The 23,883-nt window shown below is 45.5% G+C and overlaps 1 protein-coding gene across 6 annotated transcripts in view; it reads left to right on the top strand.

Annotated features, from left to right (window-relative positions):
- ERN1 (endoplasmic reticulum to nucleus signaling 1) overlaps positions 1–23,883 on the top strand; it is an 83,027-nt gene that overhangs the window by 23,316 nt on the left and 35,828 nt on the right. For 3 of the 6 annotated variants that reach the window (XM_081804709.1, XM_081804708.1, XM_081804710.1), the window contains exons 2-4: positions 2,786–2,906; positions 21,329–21,362; positions 22,385–22,457. In XM_081804709.1, coding sequence (XP_081660835.1) covers positions 2,786–2,906; positions 21,329–21,362; positions 22,385–22,457 — 228 coding nt within the window. The remainder of the gene's footprint in view (positions 1–2,785; positions 2,907–21,328; positions 21,363–22,384; positions 22,458–23,883) is intronic. The other 3 variants (XM_081804712.1, XM_081804711.1, XM_081804713.1) reach the window with 2 other exon arrangements.

The raw sequence follows: 23,883 nt of genomic DNA on the forward strand, positions 1-23,883 counted from the left end.
GAAAATTTAGAAAATACAGAGAAAAAAAAACCTGTTGCTATGATTTTGCAGTATTTCCTTCATCTTTTTTCTATAAATATATATTTATTATTATTTTTTAATAGGGGTGTGTGTGTTTGTTTTGGGACAGTTTTGGGTTGCGAGGGACAGAAATCTAGTTCCAAGAAATGTAAGCAAAGGGGGAATTTCTTGGAAGGCTTTCTGAGCCCAAGGACAGGAAGTTGGCCTGAGGAAGAGTAGAAGCCAGGGCGCACACTCTCCCTCTGTCAGCTGTGTTTCTTCTCAGGCTTCTTTCTCCGTTTCAGTCTTTGTCTCTCCCCCATCCAGCAAACATTCACGGAAATCTCCCGAGTTTAATTGCTTACCAGTTCAGTGACCCAGAGAGTTCAAAGCAATTCTTGTGTCATCCCAAGACCTGTTGTACAAAATGCCTGTTCCTCGGGGAGCCGTTTGACAGGTGGAGGGGGGCTCAGCAGGCCTTTCCACCTCTTGGTCCCCAGGTGTGCATACTCTTCCCTTTTTATTTATTCAGTCTTTAGACAGCCCCCACCTGACGTGATCCCACTGTCCCCCATCAGCTGCAGAGCCATTCGACCTTCTCAGTGGGAGATAGCCCTCAGGCTCACTGAGCTACAGCCCTCAGTGGTCTTGTCCTCGGGCCACTGTTCTGCAGGCCCATGTGCTCTACGCAGTGAGCGTTTCTCTGGTTCAGGTGTGAGCACGTTCAGATGAAGCTTGTCACCGTCTATACCCTGTAGGCTAAAAGAATTTCATCCCCCAAACCTGGGTATGCAGGACCTCTGGATTCCCTGCTAGGGCAGGCACCACCCTTGAGGCTTCTGTTTTCCCAGCCAGGTAAAAAGCAGACTCTTCTTCCTCAGACTTGAGACTTTACACTGAGAATAGACTCAGCAGGCAGTGAGGAAGCTTGCTCTTGGTTCTCCCATTCCGGGTGAGCGGGCCCTGGCTCTGGGCAAAGAAAAGGGTGGAACCTCCTCGGCTCTAGGCCAGGAGCAGGCAAGGGAGGAGAGAGTGAGGTTCTAGCAGCTGCTTCGTCCCCTTTGCCAGTGGGTCTCCACAGCGGAGAAGGAATGCAGGGACGAGGTGTTTGTCCTGCCATCTCGGTCTGCTTTGGAGGGAGCCATTGGGCTTTCCTTCTTAAGGGATTAACGAGGTGCCATCCTGGTTCTTACCAAGAGTGGGCAGCTATTTTTGGGTCAGGCTGCCATGCACAAGTATACCCCCAGTCTTGTTGTTTAGTGCTAAAAGCCAGCCATACTCCTGTACTTTAAAATTTTGTGCCCAAATCCAAACTCTCACAGTATAAGCAAGTTGTGTTGGCCCGTTTTTAATTTAAGACCCACAGGAACCAGATAATTTGTGGGACTGTACGGTGACAAGGAGAGAACCTTACTACAAGGTGGCATTGCTGAATGGGCCCGAGAGAACCTTACTACAAGGTGGCATTGCTGAATGGGCCCGAGAGAACCTTACTACAAGGTGGCATTGCTGAATGGGCCCAGACTCAAAGGGATGTCGTCTCGGGAAACCTTACCAGCTGTCACCTGCATCTGTGTGCCTTGCACGTGCGAACATGCATGTGTGCACACAGCTGCTTCCATGGAAACCACGTGGGTGAGGGTACAGTTCTTAGCAAAGCTGGAGGATAAGCAGACCAAAAAAATCTGCCCAGTAGAATCATCAGCACAGTGTACATTGAATTTTGGATTCGATATTTTTCACGTGAAGACCGGTAGAAGCATTTTTCTACCTTGCTGTAAATTTTCCGAAGTGCTATTTTAATGATTACATAATATTCCACTGAATGTATGTGTCATAATTTATTTCAGTCTTTAAGATATTATTGGAAATTCAGATCTTTCCAGTTTTTGTGTTTGTAAATGGGATAGAGTGAGCATCATTGTGCACACGACTTTTTCCATATCTGGAACTGTTTCTATAGGATATAGAAGTGGAATTATAGGATCAAAAGTCTGAGCACTTTTATGCTTTCCAGAAAGAGTGCACCAACTTACAATTTTCATTGCCACCAACAATGGATGAGAAAGTAAATTTCACCACCTTTGGCTATTTTCTGTAAAGAGAGTGCGTGTTTTAACTCATTAAGCATAAAAGATACATTTTTATTTAAATTATATTTTGATTATAATGAAGAACAATTTGGGTTATGTTTTTCATATATTTTATAACCTGTCTTTTTTGAAATCTTGGTGTTTTTATTGTTATATAAATTTTTTATATAATGAGAGCTGTTTTTTCCTATTTTGCTTTAAATGCTTTCCCCTAATTCTTTGCCTTTTTAAAATTCTGTAAGTGCACGTGGGTATATGTGGGTGTGTTGGCATTCTTCTTTACCATGGAGCCTTGCAAGATGACCAGGTTTTAGAAAGTGAAGTATAACCGAGAGAAGGAAGTCCATTAGAAAGCTGAGCATACCTTCTTCCTGTTTCAGTGGAGGCTACCCATGGATTATTTCAGAATCCCCGTCTTTGTCATATCAGGTTATAAACCTATCTGTCTGCAGGAAGGATTGCTGTTTAGATAGTATAAAGCAACCTGGGGTCTAGTCCTGACTCGGCTGTTGTCTAGACATGGGCCCTTGGACGTAGGCTCTGTAACCTCAATGTCTTTGTCTGTGAGGTAGTGGATTTTAGAAGGATAACTTTTGGGATGTCCTGGGGGGGAGGGGTGTCTGTGTGTGGTTGTACATGCCCAAAATGAAGAATCCTATTGAACATGAAGATTCTTCTACATCTCATTGCAGATTTTTGGAAGTCCCAGCACAGTGACACTTCCTGAAACCTTGTTGTTTGTGTCAACTCTGGATGGAAGTTTGCATGCTGTTAGCAAGAGGACAGGCTCGATCAAATGGACTTTAAAAGAAGGTAATTTGGGTTTGGTCCTTGGGTAACATGGACATTTGTTCAGCTGCTTCCAAGGAAGCATATTCCAGAAAAAGAGAAAAACAGTTACACATCTTTAATAAAATAAAGGATAGTGGAGTCAAGGAGAGGAGAGAGAGTTATACTCAGAAGGTACATTTACAGCTTGAAGGGATCATTCACCAAATGCATAGCTGAAGAGGCAAGCTTTATCTTTTTTTTTTCTTTCCAGATTTCAGGTTTAAGTGGCTCTAGGCTTTTCTATTAATAGTTCTGGCTGGTAGGTCTTTCACAAAGACATACTCCATTAAATTTTTTAAAGTTCTATCTAATGATTAGAGTCTTGTAATCATAATTATAAGAACTATCTTCTGTAACCTCAAATTACTCATTTGTTTTTATAGAGGCTGAAATACTTGAGGGCTATAAGATTTGATATTCATCCAAGTTAGCCACTTTATTGGGTCTTTACGTTGAAGGAAGTGAAAGACTGAGCTTGTTTTCTCATTTAATCTGCTATGCCTCCTTTTTTATGATCATGTCTTCCTGGTGATAGTTAGCAGAGTGGAGTCCTACAGCTAGGAAATTGTATTTCATTTCCAAAGTAATCTTCGTGGATAAAGCCATGCAAATCCAAAGATTTGGGGCTTTCAGAGTCATTTCTATTATTCTGTCCAGTAATAATTCTCATTTGGCTTTAGATAGGGTGTGACCAGCATGCTCTCTTTCGTCACTGATCTGTGACTCATTATTTTCATGAGCACAGCAAGTGTTTTTCCTTCGATAATAAAATGTTCCAAAACACTGTTTTAGATGGAAAAATATTGGCATATGTCAGAAGGTCACACATCATTTTATCAGTTCGACAGCAAACCTAGTTACCACCCAGAGATAATGGCAGCTGGGGTACCACACACCTGCCTCACCTGTCTGGGTCCTGCTTGGATCAGCAAGAACTGTAGGCAGCTGACAGGACCAGCTAGCTCTCTCAGGAGTAAGTGGTCACAAGAAGACTATAGAGCTGGCATTTGGCATTGCATTACAAGCTCCCAGAATGTTATCCGTACTGTCTCTCCTTCATATTTAAGCCTTTTAACATTTTTTATTTAAAAAAATTTTTAAAAATATATTCATTTGAGAGAGAGAGCATGCGCGAGAGCACAAGCAGGGGGGAGGGTCAGAGGAAGAAGGAGAAGCAGACTCCCTGCTGAGCAGGGAGCCCAACATGGGGCTTGATCCCAGGACCCCAGGATCATGACCTGAGCCTAAACCTTAACTGCTTAACCGACTAAGGCACCCAGGCAACCGGCCTTTTAACGTTTTTAAAACAAAAGCACAGTTCTTTAAATTTTCACAATTTCTGATTTTGTCCAAAGGTGAAATCAACAAATCCTCAACACAAGGATTGAGATAAACATTTTTACCGTTGGATGTTAGGGCTGGGCCCTCAGTCTCAGCATTCCCAGGCAGGGCATTTTTGTCCCAAGCTACTTCATTCTTCTGCTTTGTTTTTCCCTGCATGTATTGTTTTAAACTGATCTTGTCGAAGTCTTAATTTCTACAAGTAGCCTTGGCTGTATCTGGCAAAACCGTGTCTCACCTCGTTTGTTACTTAGTCAAACATAAAAATCCGTCTCCTCTTGCCTATACTTTATTTTTTATTTTTTTAAAGCTTTAATTTATTTATTTGACAGAGAGCACAAGCAGGGGGAGCAGCAGGGAGCCCGATGTCGGGCTCGATCCCAGGACCCCAGGATCATGACCTGAGCCGAAGGCAGCCGCTTAACTGAGCCACCCAGGCACCCCTCTTCTCTCCCATACTTTAGAACTTAAAGAATTGTTCTTTTACTTAATTAACGTGTGTTTAGAGAATCTAGTCTGTGAAGGATATCTTATAGGGCACAGAGAAGAAAAAGCCCATGCTTGCCCTCAAGGAGCCCGCAGCCTGATAGGGAGAAATGACAAGTACCACAACTTCAGCACGGAGCCAGGGTTTGTAAGGGAGGTGGTAGGGACTGCAAGGCCTGCAACGGAGCGAAGGAGGCAGCAGGTCTAGGGTGTGGGGACAGGTCCTGTTAAGGAGGAGCTTAAGGATAGAGGTGGTGGGAGAGAAGCTGGAGGGGATGTTGAGCCCTATGGTAGCATCAAGGCTTTTGTATTTGAGTGAACAGGAAGCTGGGACCATTAATGTGACTGAGCAGATGAGTGACTCAACAGGTTTAAACCTTTAATCCTGCAGCGGAGTGTGGGAGTGTGGGCTGGCGACAGGGAGGCCAGGGTTGTAGGGCAGACCTGAAAAGGGGGCAGGGGGAAGGAAAGAGGTGGGACAGAAATATGATCAGTAGAATCCAGCAACAGATTAGGGAGGCAGAGCAGGGAGGTGTTAAAAGACACTTAGAGGGAGAATTTGAGAAATCTCAGTAAGGTCTAGTAATTTCAAGTAATACTTAATATGTTCTAAGTCTCATTGTTTTTCTGAGAATAGACTGGCTTTTTTTAGTTAAATTCAGTCCTGGATATGAGTAGCTGTGTAAAATATATAATATATATTTCTATACATCTGTGTACTGTGTCTATTACAGTATATATGTATGTATTTCTACGCAAAGATTAAAAGTGGTAATGTATTGGGCGCCTGGGTGGCTCAGTTGGTTAAGCGACTGCCTTCGGCTCAGGTCATGATCCTGGAGTCCCGGGATCGAGTCCCGCATCGGGCTCCCTGCTCAGCGGGGGGTCTGCTTCTCCCTCTGACCCTCCCCCTTCTCATGCTCTCTCTTTCTCTCTCATTCTCTCTCTCAAATAAATAGATAAAATCTTAAAAAAAAAAAAAGTGGTAATGTATAGAGACCCTGAATTTTTAATTTAGTTTTAATCTTGCAATTGTAACTAAAGATTTCAGAATTGGTATTTCTAAGCCATTAATCTGTAAATCCCCTATAAAGGTAACCCCATGCTGTTCTAGGCCCTGAGGATATGGCAAGTGAACGAAACAGACAAAATCCTGCCCTCCTAGAGCTTTCATTCTAGTGGAAAACAGACAAGGAAATAAATTATGTAGTGGTGATAAGAGCAGATTTTATTGAAGAAAAGTAAAGCGGGGAAGTGGAATTAGGGAGCACCAGGTGTTGGGGTGGGGAGCTGCAGTTTTAAGCATGGATGGCCCCACTGAGAAGGCGTCATTTGAGCAAGAACTCAAGGTGGCAGGGGAGTCTTTAGGCAGAACACAGCAGGGGTGAGGTGGGAGAGTCCTTGGTCTGGTGGAGGAAGCACCCTGGGGTGACTGGAGGGGAGTCGGGAGTAAAGGAGAGGAAGAGTAGTAGGAGATGAGCTCAGAGCCCCAGTCACGCAAAGACACAGTGCTGTCTTCGTATACTGTTTATTATAAAAATGCCCCCGCTACTGTCCTGGAATGAAATGTATAAGACAGTAACCTACACACACAATTTCAAAAAGAAGTGCATGTATTACCCAGCTAGTAATCTCACACTGGGATAATAGAAAAGTAATTTTTACTCACATATATGTGATTTAACACGTAAATACTCTCACATGGTGACACTCTACTTCTGAGTGAATGCGGTGCCTGCTAATGCAGACTGATCAAAACACCGGGATACTTACGGTGACTGGATTTCCAAGATGGTGGACTATTCTTGGTAATGCTCCAAACCAAAGCAGTGTGACCTTAACCCAATTTATACAGTAGTTACATTCTGAGAAGATTAGTTGTATAAAATTATGCAAAAAGTGCTTTTGTGCTTTTATACAAGTGAGGTTCTAAGCTCAGGAAGTTATTAAAGGTTTTTGGCCTATGGGAGAGCCTGACAGACATCAGAGCAGGGTATAGCTTTGGGATGATCTTTGGCTGTGCAGTGCTATCTGCCCCAGGCTTCATGCTTGTCTTCCTCCCCCACCCCACCCCCCACCAGTCCCTGCGACCACTAAGAAATGCCCGCACAGATGTCCTGAGTACTGGCAAGCTGTGCCCTCCCGATAGAGCTCTAGGACCTGGTGGCTGGTGTGAGGATGTTGACCTTTCTGAAGCCACCACTGGAGATAGCTGAGCAGAGGAGTGACATGTCCCGGTACCACAGACTGATGTTTGTGCCCCTCCAAAATTCACAGGGTGAAGCCTTACCCCACCATGTGATAGTATTTGGAGGTGGAGCTTGGGGGATTTAGCTTAGATGAGGTCACGAGGGAGGGGCCCCCATGATGGGATTAGTGCCCTTGTGAGAAAAGGAAAAGCCCAGAGCGCTTGCTCTCTCCCACCATATGAGAACATGGCGAGAAGGCTCTCACCAGAACCCAACCATGCTGACACCTTGAACTTGGACTTACAGCCTCCAGAACTGTTAAGAAATAAATGTCTGTTGAAGCCACGACGGCTGTGGTATTTTGTTGTGGCAGCCCATGCTGACTAAGACACCTGGCCTCCACTTCATGGGGTCAGCAGGTGCTATGTTGAGACTGAGCTGATGAGGCCAGGAGGAAGCTGGATACCAGGCGGAGGCTACTGCACCAGTCCTGGCAAGGGAGGCCAACGGTTTTGGGCCTGAGTGGCAGTGGGGAATCAGAGTCAAATGGAAGAAACTTGCTAATGCAAACAGAGCCCCGTAACTCCTCAAGCTGGGGTTATGCAGAATATATACCTGTTATTCCATTTCATGGTTTCCTGACTGTTTACTTGTTTCAGGGGCCAACAAGCTGGGAGAGTTTTGGTTTTTTCTTTCCACAGATTGGTTTTGGCAGGTGCTTTTGTTCTTAGCCCAAACATGTGTTGCTGTTCCCAGAACAGAAGAAATGGAGATTTCTTACACCACAGCAGCAAACTGCACCTAGTGCAGAAAACGGAGTTTTGTTTTCAGAAGCTAATTTGAGTTGTGACATACCAAGTGAGGTGTGATCTTTCTAGGCTGTGATTTTGTGATTGTAGCAACACCAAAACTGTCTTTGTCTGAAATTTCACCAGTGAAGACAGTTGAGTGTGTTTCCTTTCTGCACTTTCAGCCCAAATGCAAACAGAAAACATTGCTGCCCTGTTTGGTGTTAGATTGGTTTTCTAAAGCTTGCTTTGGCTTGGTGAGGGTGAAAGGATTTTCTTTGGTATCTCCAGGGCTGGCTTAAGGCTTCTTGCATTCACCTTGGAATACCGGTTATTAAAATTAACTAGATAACTAGGATTATTTGAAAGACTAAACTAGACAGAATAGAATAAAAGAAAAACTAGGGTTATAGGGGAAGATTTTCTTCAGATTTCACGTGCATTTGCCTTTCTTACCATGTGCCTCTTCCCATGGTTCCTGCTGATGCTGACAGCCACGGCCCACCCAGTCTGGAAAGTAGAGTGATGCTTTGCTATTTGGTCACTGAGTTCTGTCATGTAGACTGAAGTAGTGTCTCTCAAATTTGACTGCTTCTCCCTGCCCTCCTTGCTAGTGCCTTAGCCAGGCTCTCCACATCCCTTTCCTAGATCAGTATAGCAGCATCCTGGCTGTCCTTCAGCCATCACGCTGCTGTCAGACATGCCCCCTAATGAGCCCACGGACCATGCTGCACCCCTGCTGAGATGGCCTTGGTGCCATCTAAAGCAGTGCTCCAGGTGTGGTCTGCCCACTGGTCCTCCAGAAGCACAGGAGGGATCCTAAGCGTCATCCATGATGGGTTGGAATTTTCAATAGCTGGTCCTTCGCCACAGTCAGAGAAGCACTGGTTTACAGGGTCAAGTCTACGCTTCTTGGCGTACATGCAAGGTCCTTTGCCATCTGGCCCTTACCCACCCCTCTAGGCCTCAGAGACATGGGGCCTTAGCTTGTGTTCCCTCCCCACCAGCACCGTGCAGTGTTGGACAGGCTCCTAGTCATCTGTCAAGATCCCCTTCAGAGGCCACCGTCAGGGTGAGCTCCTTCCTCATCTGGATTCTGGGGTACTTCATGCTTGTGTTGTGAATTTTTGTTTGCATTTGTCTTCCCAATGAATTCTAACTTCTTGATTTTTGAGAGAGTGAGAGCACATGGGTGGGGGGAGGGGGAGAGGGAGAGAGAGAATCTTAAGCAGGCCCCAAGCTCGGCGCAGAGCCTCACACGGGGCTTGATGTCATGACCCTGAAATCATGACCTGAGCTGAAATCAGGAGTCGGACACTTAACTGACTGAGCCTCCCGGGTGCCCCCTAAATTCTAACTTCTTGAGGCTGGGCTCTATAGACAACCAGGGATGCTCTGTAAATGTCTCAGCCACCTAATGCTGACTCGGGTCCTAGAACCCTTCCCACTAAGATGTCTTTTGGAATCCCTGGGAAACAGGCGAGACTGGACTCTGCCCCCTTGGGATACGTTATCTGTCACTTGGACCAGCAGATGCCAGTTCCGGTTCCTGATCTTGAGTTGCATGTGGCTTTCTGTGATTTTTTGCGGTTGGTTTTCTCTCCTGTCTCTAAGCAGCATGCATGTTCCTCTGAAAGAGTCTGAGATCTGCCTTCAGAGGTGTGACAGAAACAGAAGAAGGGAATTGTAAGGAAGGACAACATTCCGTTAATAGTTCTAATCTGTCTTCTCTTTGGAATTTTCTAAGCTTAAGATATGCATTACTGCCTTTGTACCTCCTTGCTTAAGCACAAAAAAAGTGTTTATTTGCTCTCCATTGTTTTGGAGGACTGAAAATCAAGTCGTGAGAGGGGGATAAGAGAGAGGCCTGTTTCTACTTTTGAGTATCTTGAAAATGTGTTTTCTTTCTCTTTTTCGTATTTTCCTTTTTATCCTGGAAGATTCTAAACATACACCAGCGTAGAGACAACTAGAGATGCAAACGCTCCTGTACTCCTCGCTCAGCTTCAGCGAGCATCTGCTCGTGTTCAGTCTCATCGGTGCCCCTTCTGATGTCCCTCCCTCAAGCCTGGGCTTTACCGCAGAGCGACACGTCTCTCAGTGTAAGGGGGTCTCTTAAAAAGTCTCCACGCAGAGGAGCACAGATTTCAACTCCAGGGGTCTTCTTTGCAGCATTACTAGGTCTGTATTGGGACATGGTTGTGAATGTTGAAGGCTCTGGCTTTGTTACTTGTCCTTTTCATATTGGGATGACTGTGGCAGGTTTGATGGCACTCGCACCGCTCACGAATGAATTCCGTGAAGTTCTGACGTCTTGAGAGGCGTTTGGGTGCAGGCCGTAGCATTGAGTTGTCTTCTCTTCCTCCTTGCATTCTGTCACTGTTGATTGTAGTGATCAATGTGCACTTTTTACGTCTGAGTTACTTCTGTCAGGGGGAAGGTCAGTAAGAACATAGAATCCGACTGCCTTTAGAAAGGGAGGTTTTTCAGATTACTTTGGTCCCTCCACATGATTGTTTTTGTCAAACATGACATTTGGTGACTTGCAGGGGTTTACCTGCAAGAAACCTTGTTATGTCCTCTCGCAGTTCTGGTGAGATTTGGAATTTGAGGATCAGCTTTTGATTAGATGCCTGCTTTAAAATGCTTTCCCTGGGGCCCCTGGGTGGATCAGTCGGTTAAGTGTCTGCCTTCAGCTTAGGTTATGATCCTGGAGTCCTGGGATCAAGCCCCACATTGGGCTCCCTGTTCAGAGGGGAGTCTGCTTCTGCCTTTCCCTCTGCTCCTACCCCCACTTGTGCACGCATGCTCTCTCTCAAATAAATAAAATCTTAAAAAATAATAAAATGCTCTCCCTATGAAAGCTGAACTTTGAAGAACATTTGAGACTTGCTCTCTTACACGTTGGACCGTACAACTTTAATGGGAACTTAAGGTTTAGATTACAGAAGTACCTTTCCTTTGGGGGAGGAAATGAGCTGCCACTGGGGAGAAATATTCCCTAATTGGTTCACTTGAGTGCATTGAACATATTTGGGAAACTTACCTTTTGAGTTAGGGAAAGTGAATGACCTTGTTTCTACTAATAATTTTTATAAGAAAATAGTATTAGAACCTTAAGCATTTTCTTGAGGAGATGCCAGTGGCTTTATTGCATTCAGACCAGCCAGTCTAGCTTCACTATCTGCTAGGATTAAATCTCCACGTCCTCTTTAGGTCCTTTTTCCACTGCATTTTTCTGATCAGGAGGCTTTGTTGCTACATTTCCCCCTTTTGTTTGGTTCCTGACCAGCCCTCCTGCCACCCTTCCTGCCATCCTTCCTCCTGCCCCCACACTGGCGCAGGCCATCGGACTGGGGCTACTGGGCCGCTTTCCTCACTGGCCTTTGTGACTCCTTCCCTGTCTCTTTCACTTTGTGCCCTGATGCCTGCCTGTCTAACTTTCCTTCTCATCGGACGCGGATCACGTCCCTCTTTTGCTCAGAAGCCTCCAGTCAGCCCCTGGTTAGTGCCCACCATGTACCACATCACAGAGTTTTCACAACTTTCTGCTCCACGGCCTCTCTGCCTCCTGTCCAGCCTTACTTGCATTGCTCCTCAGAAGAAACGCTTGGCACTTGCCAAGCCTGTGTCCCCATTCCCACAAGTGGGGTGATGGTTCTTCACTCATGCTGTCTGGTCATGCCCGCCCTCTGAGTCATCCTTCTTTATGAAGTCTGTCTTCCCCGAGTACACTAGCCCCCAGTGACTTCCTTCACCTGGGAAATCCTGTGGTATGTATCACAGGTTTCGGCAGTTGATCATTCACTGTTCATGTATATCAGCTTTATAAACTCCTTTCTTTATCCCACACAGCATGGAGCAGAGAACCAAGCTGATGGCAGATGCCCAACATTTGCTTTTGAGATGTGTATGGTAAATCTCAACAGATAATTACTAGTATTTGGGTTGTTGTCATACTCTTTCTCAGAAAGGGAGGGAGGGAAGGACAAGGCTCTTGAATATTTGGTATATGAGGAGGCTTCATTTCTGGGTTTTATGGCCCATAAATACCTTTCAGAAGGGCCAACCCAGAAGAGTTCATGTCATTCCTAGAGGTATACTTAGAAGGGGCTGGCTTGGAGAATTTCACATGTTCTGTGACATCTTAGTTGTACCCAGAGAAGTTGTCTAGTCCGAGAGGAAGCTGGTTTTTTATTTTTATTTATTTAAAGATTTTATTTATGTGAAAGATAGAGCACACAAGCAGGGGGAGTGGGAGAGGGAGAAGCAGGCTGCCCCCTGAGCAGGGAGCCCCACATGGGGCTTGATCCCAGGACCCCGAGATCATGACCTGAGCCAAAGTGAGACACTTAACCATCTGAGCCACCCGGGCGCCCCAGGAAGCTGGTGTTAAATGCTGGGTGTGTAGGGGTCAGCTAGGTGGTTGTGCTTTGGAAAGAAGAATGAGGTGAGGCAGAGTGGAAAAACCTGTGCTCATCTAGATCCCGCCAGAGAAGCAGTGTGTTCCAGAAATATCAATGCTCATCTGAGAAAGAGAAGAGAATGATCTTGTAAGGTTCCTTAAGCTCCAGTCAGATGGGCAACCTATTCTTGTGGCTTCTGTAATCAAAGGAATCTATTCCTTCCTACATGGAAGAAAGTCTGCCCAGAGCTACCTCCAAGGAGAGGCCATCAGACCTGAGGTCTGTTTTGAAACACTTACTTAAATTTTGGTTGATTTCATCAGGGACATTTTTCGGTTTTGCTGACTTATCGCCCCCGTGTTTTCCCACACCCTCACCAATTCTGCTAGGCGTGTGTTAGGGAAGCCTGCCGTGGTGCTGACAGGGTCCTTCTTGCTCTTTGAGCCGGTTTCCCTGCAGTGCCTTCAAACCCTTCAGGCTTCACTTCAGAAAGGGAAGGTTTAGGGCATCTTGCTGGCTCAGTCAGTAGAGATCTCAGGATCATGAGTTTGAGCTCCATGTTGAGTATAGATATTACTTTTTTTTTTTTTTTTAAAGTGAAGGTTTATATTATAGGTGAATGCAGGAAAAAACAGGCTTTTCTTCTGTACATATCGGAAAGGCTTTTCTTAAATGGCTTTTTTTAAGTTTCTCTCTCTAAAAATTTTTTCATTTTATAAAAACTTCAACACACACAAAAGTGTAGAATAGTATCATGAGAACCTCATGTACCCAGCGCCCAGCTTCAGTGGCGATAAGCACATGGCAATCCCCTTCCTCAGCTCCTTCTTTATAGCGAGTGTCAGATCATTTTTTTCCCATACATTTAAATTATTTTTAAATGTGAGTGAACGTGGGGCCCCTGGGTGGCTCTCAGTTAAGCGTCTGCCTTTGGCTCAGGTCATGATCCCAGGGTCCTGGGATCGAGCCCCATGTTGGGCTCTGTGTTGGGCTCCTTGCTCAGCAGGAAGCCTGCTTCTCCCTCTCCCCCTGCTTGTGCTCTCTCTCTGTGTCAAATAAAATCTTAAATGTGAGTGAACAAACAAGTGGTGTGTGGCAGCTCTCTTTGGCTTTTATTGTATAGGTTTCTGTGTGGAAAAGTCCTTTTCATTAGAAAAAACTTACTGGAATGACTATATCCCACATACAGTATTGACTATCTTAAATTCCTGCCTTCCTTTCATCCTGCAGACAGCATTGTCTACTAAGTATGAGGGGAGCAGAGGCCCCCTGGGCAGTTACCCCGGACATCACTCTCTGATTACTCATTAAACTGTACATAAGCTTTATGTACTTTTCCATGTATATTTCACAGTGTGCAACATAGATGCTCTCTGTTCTTCAACCTGCTTAAAATTCAATCCAGCCTCCAGATATTTGAGACCCAGAAGGGCCACCTGCCCCTGGGGGAGCATGATCAGTGCCTCCTAAGAACATAGCAAGTGCAGTGGACGGTCATTTTCTGATTTCCCGTAGCACAGAGACCAACACGAAAGCATGGGGGTGTTCAGGGAAGAGACGTGATTGAAAGAGAATCCTGGAGAAGAGCTGGGCCCAGGTTTTGCAGAACCTTGAATGCCTAGGCCTCTGGTTCCCAAACAGTGCTGAGGGGCCCCGGGTGCCACAGTAAATTCACACAGGCACTGCATCTTGTTTTAAATTTTTGAGAGAAGCATAGCAGTACGCAACAAGTGTCAAACACCATGCTCGAGGTAGTTTCTGGTTTCAGCATTAGGTTGTGCTTTTTTCCTTTCAACAGTCTATCTTTGCAAAGCTGAAGTTTTGGTGGTTGCTGTAATAAAATTCAAATACCGTGTGATAATCAGTGTGGAGTGGTAACGAGGGTGGCAGTGTCTAATCGGGTTATAAATTCTGGAATCTGTGCGGCATCCAGCAGGCACACAGCCCATTGGTAAGCAGGTGTGGTTAAGAAGGAGATAAATGGTTTTTTTTCCGTTTACGTGTTTTCCTTTTTTTCATGTGGCTTCTAAGTTGCTAGTCCCTAAATACTTAGGTCATGTAGAACTAACTGTTTAATAAATGGAACTGTTAAGTATTTCTTTTGGCCTAGGGTGCTATGAAGAAATTACTGAGACACAAAGGGTGCTGTGAACCAAGAAAGTTTGGGATCCTCTGACTTGAGCCACAGAGATGGAAGGTATTCAGTAGGCAGAGGGGGGAGCCATTGTAGGGTTTTACGTGGAGGAAAGATGTGAACAGATTTGCCTTTGTCGAGCCCTTGCAGACAGTAGGTAGAATGTCCATCTGAAAGGCAGAGATCCCAGACAGGGAGCTGGTTAGGAGACTGCTGGAGAAATGGTGACTGCCTAATTTGGCAGTGGTAAAGGAGGACACAGATTTTGAGACATGTTTACTGGGTTGAATCTTACACAAGTCAGGATCTAATTGAATGGGAGCGGGTTAGAATTAAGGGAAGAATCAAGGACAACTCTGAGTTTCCGGATTGTACAACTAGGTGGAAGTGAGGCCAGCCAATCTGGGAATGTTGAAGAGGAACAGGTTCTGGGGGGTATGACATCAGGGGTTGAGATACCCTATAAGCAGCTGGAGGTGGGGCTGAATCATGGACTCCACTGGAGAACGTCATAAGCTGCCATGTGGAAACCTAATAGGAAGGATTTGCAAGTGTTTGTTAGATTTGGTCACTAGAACTTGACAGTGGCAGTTCTGGTCTTATTCTGAGGGTAGGGGCCAGAGCGCAGGGAGTTGAGAAGGGCACAGAAGGCGAGAAGGTGAAACGGGGTCCAGCGCAATGGTTTACTAGTTAAAAGCACTAATTCCCTGGCCTTACCGACAGAATCTGCTTCTTGGGGGGAAGGACCTGGTACCCAGCATTTAAAAAAGTATACAGACACTTACATGCTGTTGGTGGGAACCTAAAATAGCACAACCACTTTGAAGAGCTGTTTGGCGGCTCCTTGTCAAGTCAAATGTAAACAAGCATGGCTCCACATTCTAGGTATTTTCCCAACAGGAAGGAAAACCTAGGACCCAACAAAACTTGCACACAGATGTTCATAACTGCTTTAGTCATGTTTTTCCAGCCCCAAACTGGAATAACCCAGTGTCCCTCAGCAGATCCATAAACAAATTGTGGCATATCCATACAGTGGAACACTACTTAGCAATATAAAAGGGCAGCTGGTGATAGGGGCAACAATGTAGCGGAATTTCAGAAACCTGATGCAGAGAGAAGGAAGCCAGACAGGAGAGAAGCTAATGGGTGAACTGCATTTGTGCAGTTTTGGAACAAACACAACGAATCCATTGGTGGTTATATGGGGTGGGAGTTGGGGATATTGAATCCAAAGGGACGTGAGAAAATGCTTTGGGGTGACGGAAACATTCTAGGGTGTGAGGGTGGTTACATAGGTGTGTAGGTTTCTCAATATTCCTCCAATTGTGCACTTAAAAGGGGCTGCATTAGGAGAGAAAGGAGAGCCCCCAGAGGTTGGGTTGTTTGTGGGCTGAGGGGAAGGAGTTAGCCAGCTAGAGGAGGATGGGAAGATCCTTGGAGACACGGTACCACCCCGGGGCTGTGCAGTACCTATGAATATGAAGGTGAACACATTGTCCTTTTATAGAGAAGGGAAGGGTAGAATTGGACAAACCTGAGGAGAAGGGTAAGAAGTTTGGGAGAGCTCACTCTGCCCCCTTTTCCTCCCCCTGTGCCACAGAAGGCAGAATCGGGTGTGGAGAGGAGGAGGCCTTGAGGGCAAGGGGTGAAGGTTTGAAATACTAGCTGTGAGGAACAGGGAACAGAAGCCAACCAGGAAGTAGATAAGTGTATCTCCTATGACTTGGGGCCCAGCTGGAGAATGGTTTCTTCAAGAGTGATTTAGTGTTTTCTTCAGCAGCACTCAGAGCCTGGGTGGAGGAAAGGGGATTGCTAGGTAGATTTTGGGTTGAGGGGCGATAAAGCATAGTTGCTGGATTATTAAAGGTAATTAATGATGGGTGTCCAGACTGGGCAGGAATAGATGTAGGAAGGAGACTAACAGGAATTGATTGCTCCATTCAATCAATGTATTGAGCACTCCTCTGCGCCAGGCACTGTTTTAGGTGTTGGGGATATGGCAGACAACAAAAGATAAATCCCAGCCCTCATGTAGTTAACAGTGGCTAGAGTCATTTTTTTTTTTTAAATAAGTAAAATATACTGTACTTCAGAGGTGGTAAGTGTCGTGGAGAAAAATCAAATAGTGAAGAGGGGTAGGGAATCTCTGGGCGGTAGGAGTTGCTCATGGAAGACCTCTGTGAGATAGTGATATTTGATCAAAGGTGTGGGCAGAGGGGGCAGCAGATGTAAAGGCCCTGAGGCAGGGGCAAGCTAGACCATATTTGAGGAATACGAAGAGGCCAGCTTGGCTAGAATAAGCAAGGAGGAAATAGTGGGAGAGCATTAGAGGGTGGGAGGGTGGGATTGTGTGGGATTTGTAAGCTACTGTGTGACCACTGGCCTTTATGATTGAGATGGGAACCACCAAAAGATTTTGAGTGGTAGAGAAGAATAATCTGACTTCTGCCCTTAAAAGGATCACCATTCTCTGTGTCAAGGCACAGACTTCAAGTCTTGACAAACATTTAGTCCTTATTTAATCCACATAGAGATGCCTCATGAGGTTGGTGTTATTATCTATTTTTTTTTCTTTCTTTATTAATGAGGAAATTCAGGCCCAGAGAGATTAGGTAATTTGGCAGAGTTAGGACTTAAGCATAGACTCATCTGATTCCAAAGGCCACATAGACCAGAGAAAAAGGAGCCCTTAAAAGGGAAGGGGTTCTGATGATGGAGGGATACTGGGTGTAGGAAACAAACCCTAGAGTTTGGCAGCTGACAAGATGTGTTGGGGAGAAATGAGTGTCAACAGCATCATTTGGAGCTTGCCCGTCTTCTAAGAGAATAGTGGTACTGTTAATAAAATAGGGTGTCGATAGTAGAAGTAGGTTTGAGTTAAAAGATGGAGGGCATGACTTTGGGTGGGTGGTGGCTGAGGTGCTGGTAGGAAATAGTGGAAATGTCTGGTTGATCCAGAAAGAAGAGCTCAGAAAATGATGGGGACCTGGAATCTCCCATCGTGGTTGTGGTTGAAGCTTCAGGGATGGGTGTGCTCTCTGAGAGGACTCAAGGGAGGACCTGGAAATGTCCCTTCCTGTGGGAGTAGGGAGGGAGGGAGCAGAAATCAGGCCGTGCAGGGCCACAGAGGCCAAGAGGTGAGAGACTCAAGGGGCAGGGTGAGCCATGGAACGGGAAGTGGCAGTGGAGGGGCCGCCTCCTAGTGGGTGGTCAGAGCAGCAGGTACATGGGCTCACCAGAGTGGTGGAGAGGCAGCCGAAAGGGTAGGGCTGTTGGTGCTGCTAGATGGAGCCATGAAGACCCATAGCTCAGGACGGAGCAAAGTCAAGAGTCCACGTGTGGCCCAGCACAGAAGGAGAGGGCATGAGGTTCCAGAGAGGATGGGATGGAGAATGAAGGTGCAACAGGTATTCGTGGAAAGACGAAAATTCATGTCTTGTGGAAATAAAAATGTTTAAATTTTCACCCTTGTGAACTTGGGCAAAGGAAGGATGTGACCATCTGTTTGGAGGCATTTCTGTCCCTGGTTAAGAAAGAGGCTTCGATGAGCACAACAGTGGCAGTCCGGTCACACAACGTCATCCGGGTGTCTCTGGGGGTAAAGATTATGCCGTTTCAAGCCTCAGCTGGACCTGTTAGGGGAATCGGGTCCAGTCCGGGGGCTGCTCTCTGGGGAGCAGTGAGCAGGTTTGTGTCTGCCCCTGTCAGTTCCTCCTCTGATAGCCTTGCCTTTACCTTGATTAACCCGTTTTCATACTTGCAAAGCAAGCCCCCCTCCGCCCCCACCCCTTTTTTCCCTTCTGAAAGTGAAACAGCTTTGTGAGATGGCTTTTATCCTTATCAGTCTCCATATAGATAGAGTGGCTTGTTTTGTAGCAGTGTTTGTTTATAGCCTTATACGTAGGCCAGGTTTCTTCTCACATGGCTGAATTTTTTTTTTTTTTAAGCAAGAATCTTGCCTGATACCAGTTCTTATTATTAAATAAAAACAAGCACTTTTCCATGTTGGGCTTTCACTGCACATTTTTCAGATGATGCTGTTTACTTTTATTTTGCTGGCTTTCCAAATATTTTTTTATCTCTAATCTTTTATGTTATGGAAAATTTCAAGCATATGTAGAGGGAATAGCAAAATAACTCCCCAGTGTTGCCACATTCATCTTTAACAGTTATCAGTTGGCTGCTATTTTTCGTTTTATCTGCCCTTCTTGTAGTATTTTAAAGATTTGGTTTGAGAGAGAGAGCGAGCGCACGTGCATGCAGGTAGAGGGAGAGGGACAAGCAGATTCTGCACTGAGCGCAGGGCTCGATCCCACCACCCCGAGATCAAGACCCAGGCTGAAATCAAGAGTTGGACGCGTCTTAACCCACTGAGCCACCCAGGCGCCCCTTTTTTCTATAGTATTTTAAAGCAGATCACAGATGCAAATGATTGTTTAAGAAAACAAAAATCTAGGGTATAGGTCACCGCTCCTCCTCAGAAGCCAAGCAGCACTTTGCTCACCCATGGGAGCTGACTTAATGGTGGTGCTGTTACATGGCTTCCAGCTCTGCACATGTTCATTCCAGGGCCTGTATCATAGTGAGTGGATGGGAATGCTAAGATGACCAGAAGCTCCTCCTCCTGGAGTTCCTGTCCTCCTAAGCCTAGAATTCTAGAAGCACAGTTCTTACACACCCGTATATCTGTCCCACGGGTTGTTCCCTGGCTCCTGCCAGTGGCCTTTGTCTTCCCGGGAACCTGTCGGGTACAGGACACATGTTGGGACTTCAGGCCTCAGTGTCAGGTGACCAGTGGATGAGCTCTAGAAAACCAGGGAAACCTGCACCTGCAGACAGGTGTCTGAGCGGGCGCGAGCGCCGTCCGGCAAACATGAGCCTGTGACCAGGACTGGAAATCCTGTCGGTCTCCGTGTCTTGTTGCCAGGGAAGGGCGGGAATCCGGCAGCGTCCTCTTCGGCTGTGTTTATCTGCGGTAGCTCAGAGCAGCCGAGATGAACAAAAAAAGGGGCCTTCTGACTGCCGTGTTTTGTTCACACTGCGTGCGGCATTGTCACTCCTCCGGGCTTGCACGCCGTCCGGGCCAGGTCGCGGGAGCTGGGCCGTGATGGCGCCGCGGCCCCTTTCAGTGGGTGAACGCCACGCGCTCTTGTTTCCTGTCTCTTGCATCAGTCTGTTTGTGAGAGTGTACCGAGAGGTGACTAATGGGGACGCTAAACACTTCCTAACTGAAAGTTCCTCCTGTTTCCTAAAATGTTTTCGGCTTAATGAATTGTTTGTTTGCTGCCCACAGACCACGTGTGCTGTGTGCGCTTCTGTCCCCGTGAACACCGTGTATGCTTTTGCGTAGGAGCTGGGCTTGCAGAGCAAAGTCAACAGATGATAAGGCTTGAAAGAGTTCTCTTCATCTGAGAATCCCAGGCGACCGGGGGAATCAGGCAGCCGTCTGTCACGACCAGCTGTGGAGCCTGGCACGCTGCATCCAAAACCCTGTGACACTATTTGCCATCCTCAGCCCCGGCTCTGACGTTGCGGACGCCGGGGCTGTGCGGCCCGCGGGGCTTTGGTTGCTGGGAACCCCTCAGGACGGCGCTGTCCTACGCCTGTGGATTTTCGCTCTGCGTCGTGTCGGTGCGCCCTGATGCCACCGCCGTCGGCCTCCGGGAACCGGGAGCATCCTCTTGCTTCGAGCCTGGGAGGATCTGGGGAGGGAGAAATTCTCCTGGTTTTGACTACTGAAAATATAAAATTAACTTTGAGAAAATGCTTTTCCCCCCAATTTAAACAGTAATGCCTGTTTAGATTTTGGGAACTCCAGAAAAGGTGGGGGAGTCACTTCCAATAAAAATAACTTGGCATGTTTTTTTGCCTTTCCATCATTTTTTTTCTATGTGCATTGAAGATTTTCTCCTCAGTTGCATTAATACTCTGTATAATGTTATCTTTTCTCCTGAACATCACAATGTAAAGATTTGTACATGTTTTTAAAAGTGTATAAGCCCTTTTAGAAGCCTTAATTTTCTGCCAAGTGGACATTCCCTAATTTAACCATATTATTGAATAGTTAAGTCATTTGTAATGCTACTGTGAGCATCTTTGTACGCAAAGCATTTTCTATGTTTCATATTACTTTTAATCTCGATTTTTATAGAAAGGGAATAATTTATGGATCAAAGGGAATCACGGCAAACAAGCCCTCGGAGGCTCCCAGATCGCCATAATGCTGCCCCAGTGGGGTGTATCCATTTACCACCAACCAAATTCTCATCAACAGGAAAATTTATTCTTAAGCCACAGTTTTGTTTTTCCCAATGGGAGTTCCTAGTATCACTCCAGGAATCTGTGACAAGGTGATGGCTTCGGTTTTAAAAGTCCTTGATGTGTCCGACACACTATGACTCATTGTCCACTGTGGGTTGCGACTGGTTCTTCCTTCGCTGTCCGTTCCCCAAGTTACGTGCATGTTTCTTTTTTTTTTTTTTAAGATTTATTTATCTGTTTTAGAGTGGTGGGGGAGAGGGAGAGAGAGAATCCTCAAGCAGACTCTGCGCTGAGCACGGAGCCTGACATGGGGCTTGATCTCATGATACTGAGATCATGACCTCAGCTGAAATCAAAAGTCAGGTGCTCAACCTACTGAGCCACCCAGGCGCCCCTGTGTGCACGTTTCTTGACATCAGTTCCATTCTGCTATGTTCTCTAGCCAGTCTTGGTGACAATCTGTGTCTTTGGTGTGTGTTGTCTTTTTTTTTTTTTTTAAGATTTTGAGAGAGAGAGCAAGTACGAGAGGGAGGTAGGAGCAGAGGGAGACAGAGAGAGGCCAACTCCCCCTGAGCAGGGAGCCCAGGATCCTGGGATCATGACCTGAGCCGAAGGCAGAGGCTTAACCGACTGAGCCACCCAGGCATCCCTGGGTGTGTTTTCCAAAGTGCCTTCATATACACTCTCTGGTAAATTTAAGATTTTGATACCACTTGTGAATCTGTCCTGGGGACCTTCTTGGAATCCTGATATTTTAGAGTCTGTCTGATGATGCCTTTGTTGTTCTTTTGCACAGATCCGGTTCTGCAGGTTCCAACACATGTGGAAGAGTAAGTGTTCTGATTTGTTCAGTACTTCCCTTTAATTCATTTTCCTTTTTTTAAAAATTCATTTTCTTAATTATTCAATCAATATTTAGGAGGCTAACTGCTGGGAGTGCATATATGCATACGCTCTTATACACTTAAGGTATAATAAGAATGATGGAGACATCAAGTCTTATAGGTGCTATGACCTGGGTTGTGTGGTCAGTTCTTCGGGGGAGGGAGGCAGTGATATTAAAGAGGCTTCCTTGAGATGAAACTCAAGTTGAGTTTTGAGCTTAAGCTGCCAAAGTCCTACCAAAGGGTTTAGATCTCTCCCTTTTCACTGTCGTACCATGAAAGGAAACGTGAACATAACCTGCTACTAGAGAGTGTGTTATGGCCCCTGTAAGAGCTCAAATGATGGGACATCCTAAGCACAGAAAAGATTCAGCAAGGGGTTTTTGAGTTCCTGCTCCTAGTTCAGACTTCACCAGGTTAACCTTACCAAAGCCTACCTCGTATCTACTTCACAGGAAGCCATGGACTGGAGACCATCAGCCATCTCCTTGGCATGTTTTCTCTGATGTCAAGCTTTCAGAGTCTGCTTTTATTGCCTCCAGTTTAAAAATAAATGTTTGTTGAACACTAAAGGTAGATTTGTCCTACCTGTTTATGTACTGTTCCATGCTATTAAATATTAATTGTTGAAGTTCTATACACAATTGACTTAGAAACTGAAAAGTAGACTTACTGGGTCCTTTTTTACTTACTTATCATCATCCAGAGTGCTTTGACCAAATGGTGATTTACTCTTCTATGGTTTTTTACTTTTTTTTTTTTTCTTGCAGGTTGCTTTTTTCTGCTCAAATATAGCCTATCACCATAGGGATATTTTATTTGTGGCTAAAAGTGAAAGAGCAGTGGGTGGAATTGTCTTATACACACACATGCCCCCCTCCCCCCAATCATGACTTTGCATGGCTTTGATATTTTGTTCTGTGCCCTGGGCTATAATTTATCACTAATACTTACTGCTCAACCTCTAGGCCTGCCTTCCTCCCAGATCCCAATGATGGCAGCCTGTATACGCTTGGGGGCAAGAATAATGAAGGCCTGACGGTGAGTGTATTTAGATTCTTTGTGTACTTCAGAGGTTCCAGACCAGTGGTCCTCAACTGTTGCACATTGAGATCACCTAAGAGCTTAAAAAAAAAAATTCCTGGAGATTGTGATTCAGGTGGTCTGGAGTGAGATCTGGGCATCAATATCTTTTTTTTTTTTTTTAAAGCTTCCCAAATGAGCTTTTATTTTGTTTATTTTTAAAAATTTTATCTATTTATTTGAGAGAGAGAGAGAGCACGAGTGGTGGGGAGGGGCAGAGGGCGAGGGAGAAGCAGGCTTCCCGCTGAGCAGGGAGCTCGATGTGGGGCTCAATCCCTAGATTGGGATCATGACCTGAGCCGAAGGCAGACACTTAACCAGCGGGGCCACCCAGGCACCCATCTAAATGAGCTTTTAAATGGCAGCCAGAATCCAGAAACGCTGATCTAGACCAGCAGGTTCCCATAGTCCAGCCAGCACACTGGAGGGGTAGAATACTCCCTTTAACAGCAGGACTTCCTCTAACTAGAGATTCTCAAATTGGGGGTGGAGGGTAGTTTGAAGCATTGCCTACCCCCACCCACCCCAGCAAATGTCCCCTTCTGGCATGGGGAGCTGGTGATATTCCATTCCCATCCCATTGTCATTTGAGAACCTAGACCAGTGGTTCTCAGCCTTAGCTACACATTGTAATACCTGGAGAACTCTAAAAAAAAAAAAAAAGTCTAGATCCCAATTCCAAAAGTTTCCACTTAATTGATCTAGGTCATCAGCAATTTTTAAAAGCTCCCCGGATAAGAGACTTTAGAAACAGGTCCACACTTATGGTCACCTGATTTATGACAAGGGTGATGCTGCAGTGCAGTGGGGGAGGGTGGTCTTTCAATAAATGGCATGAGTCAGCTGGGATGTCCATGAAAAAGTATCTTAACTTCTGCCTCACACCAGACACACGAAACTTAGTTTCAGAGAGATGGCATACCTAAGTGTGAAATGTGAAATAAAACTTTAAGAAAAAAAAGTAGCAGAACATCTTCACAACCTTAGAGTAGGAAAAGATTTCTTTCTTTCTTTCTTTTTTTTTTTTTTTGACTCGACTCCACACTGGGCGTGGAGCCCAGTGCAGGGTTTGAAAACAAAACCGTGAGATCAAGACCTGAGCCAAGACCAAGAGTTGGACACTTAACCAGCTGAGCCACCCAGGTGCCGCAGAAAAGATTTCTTAAGTAGAATGAGATAAACAAAACAAACACCCCACACTAACCATAAAGGAAAAAAACCAATATATTCATTTATATTAAAATTAAGGGTTTATCTTCATTAAGAGACACCATTAAGAGAGGCAGGCCACACTGTACTTGCAATACACATATGACTCCAACAAAGGATTCATATTCAGAATATGTAAAGAACTATGGATTATTAAAAAGAGAACCCAATAGAG

This window comes from Leptonychotes weddellii, chromosome 15 (assembly GCF_054177405.1).
Source record: "Leptonychotes weddellii isolate Sample4059 chromosome 15, ASM5417740v2, whole genome shotgun sequence".
NCBI lineage: Eukaryota > Metazoa > Chordata > Mammalia > Carnivora > Phocidae > Leptonychotes > Leptonychotes weddellii.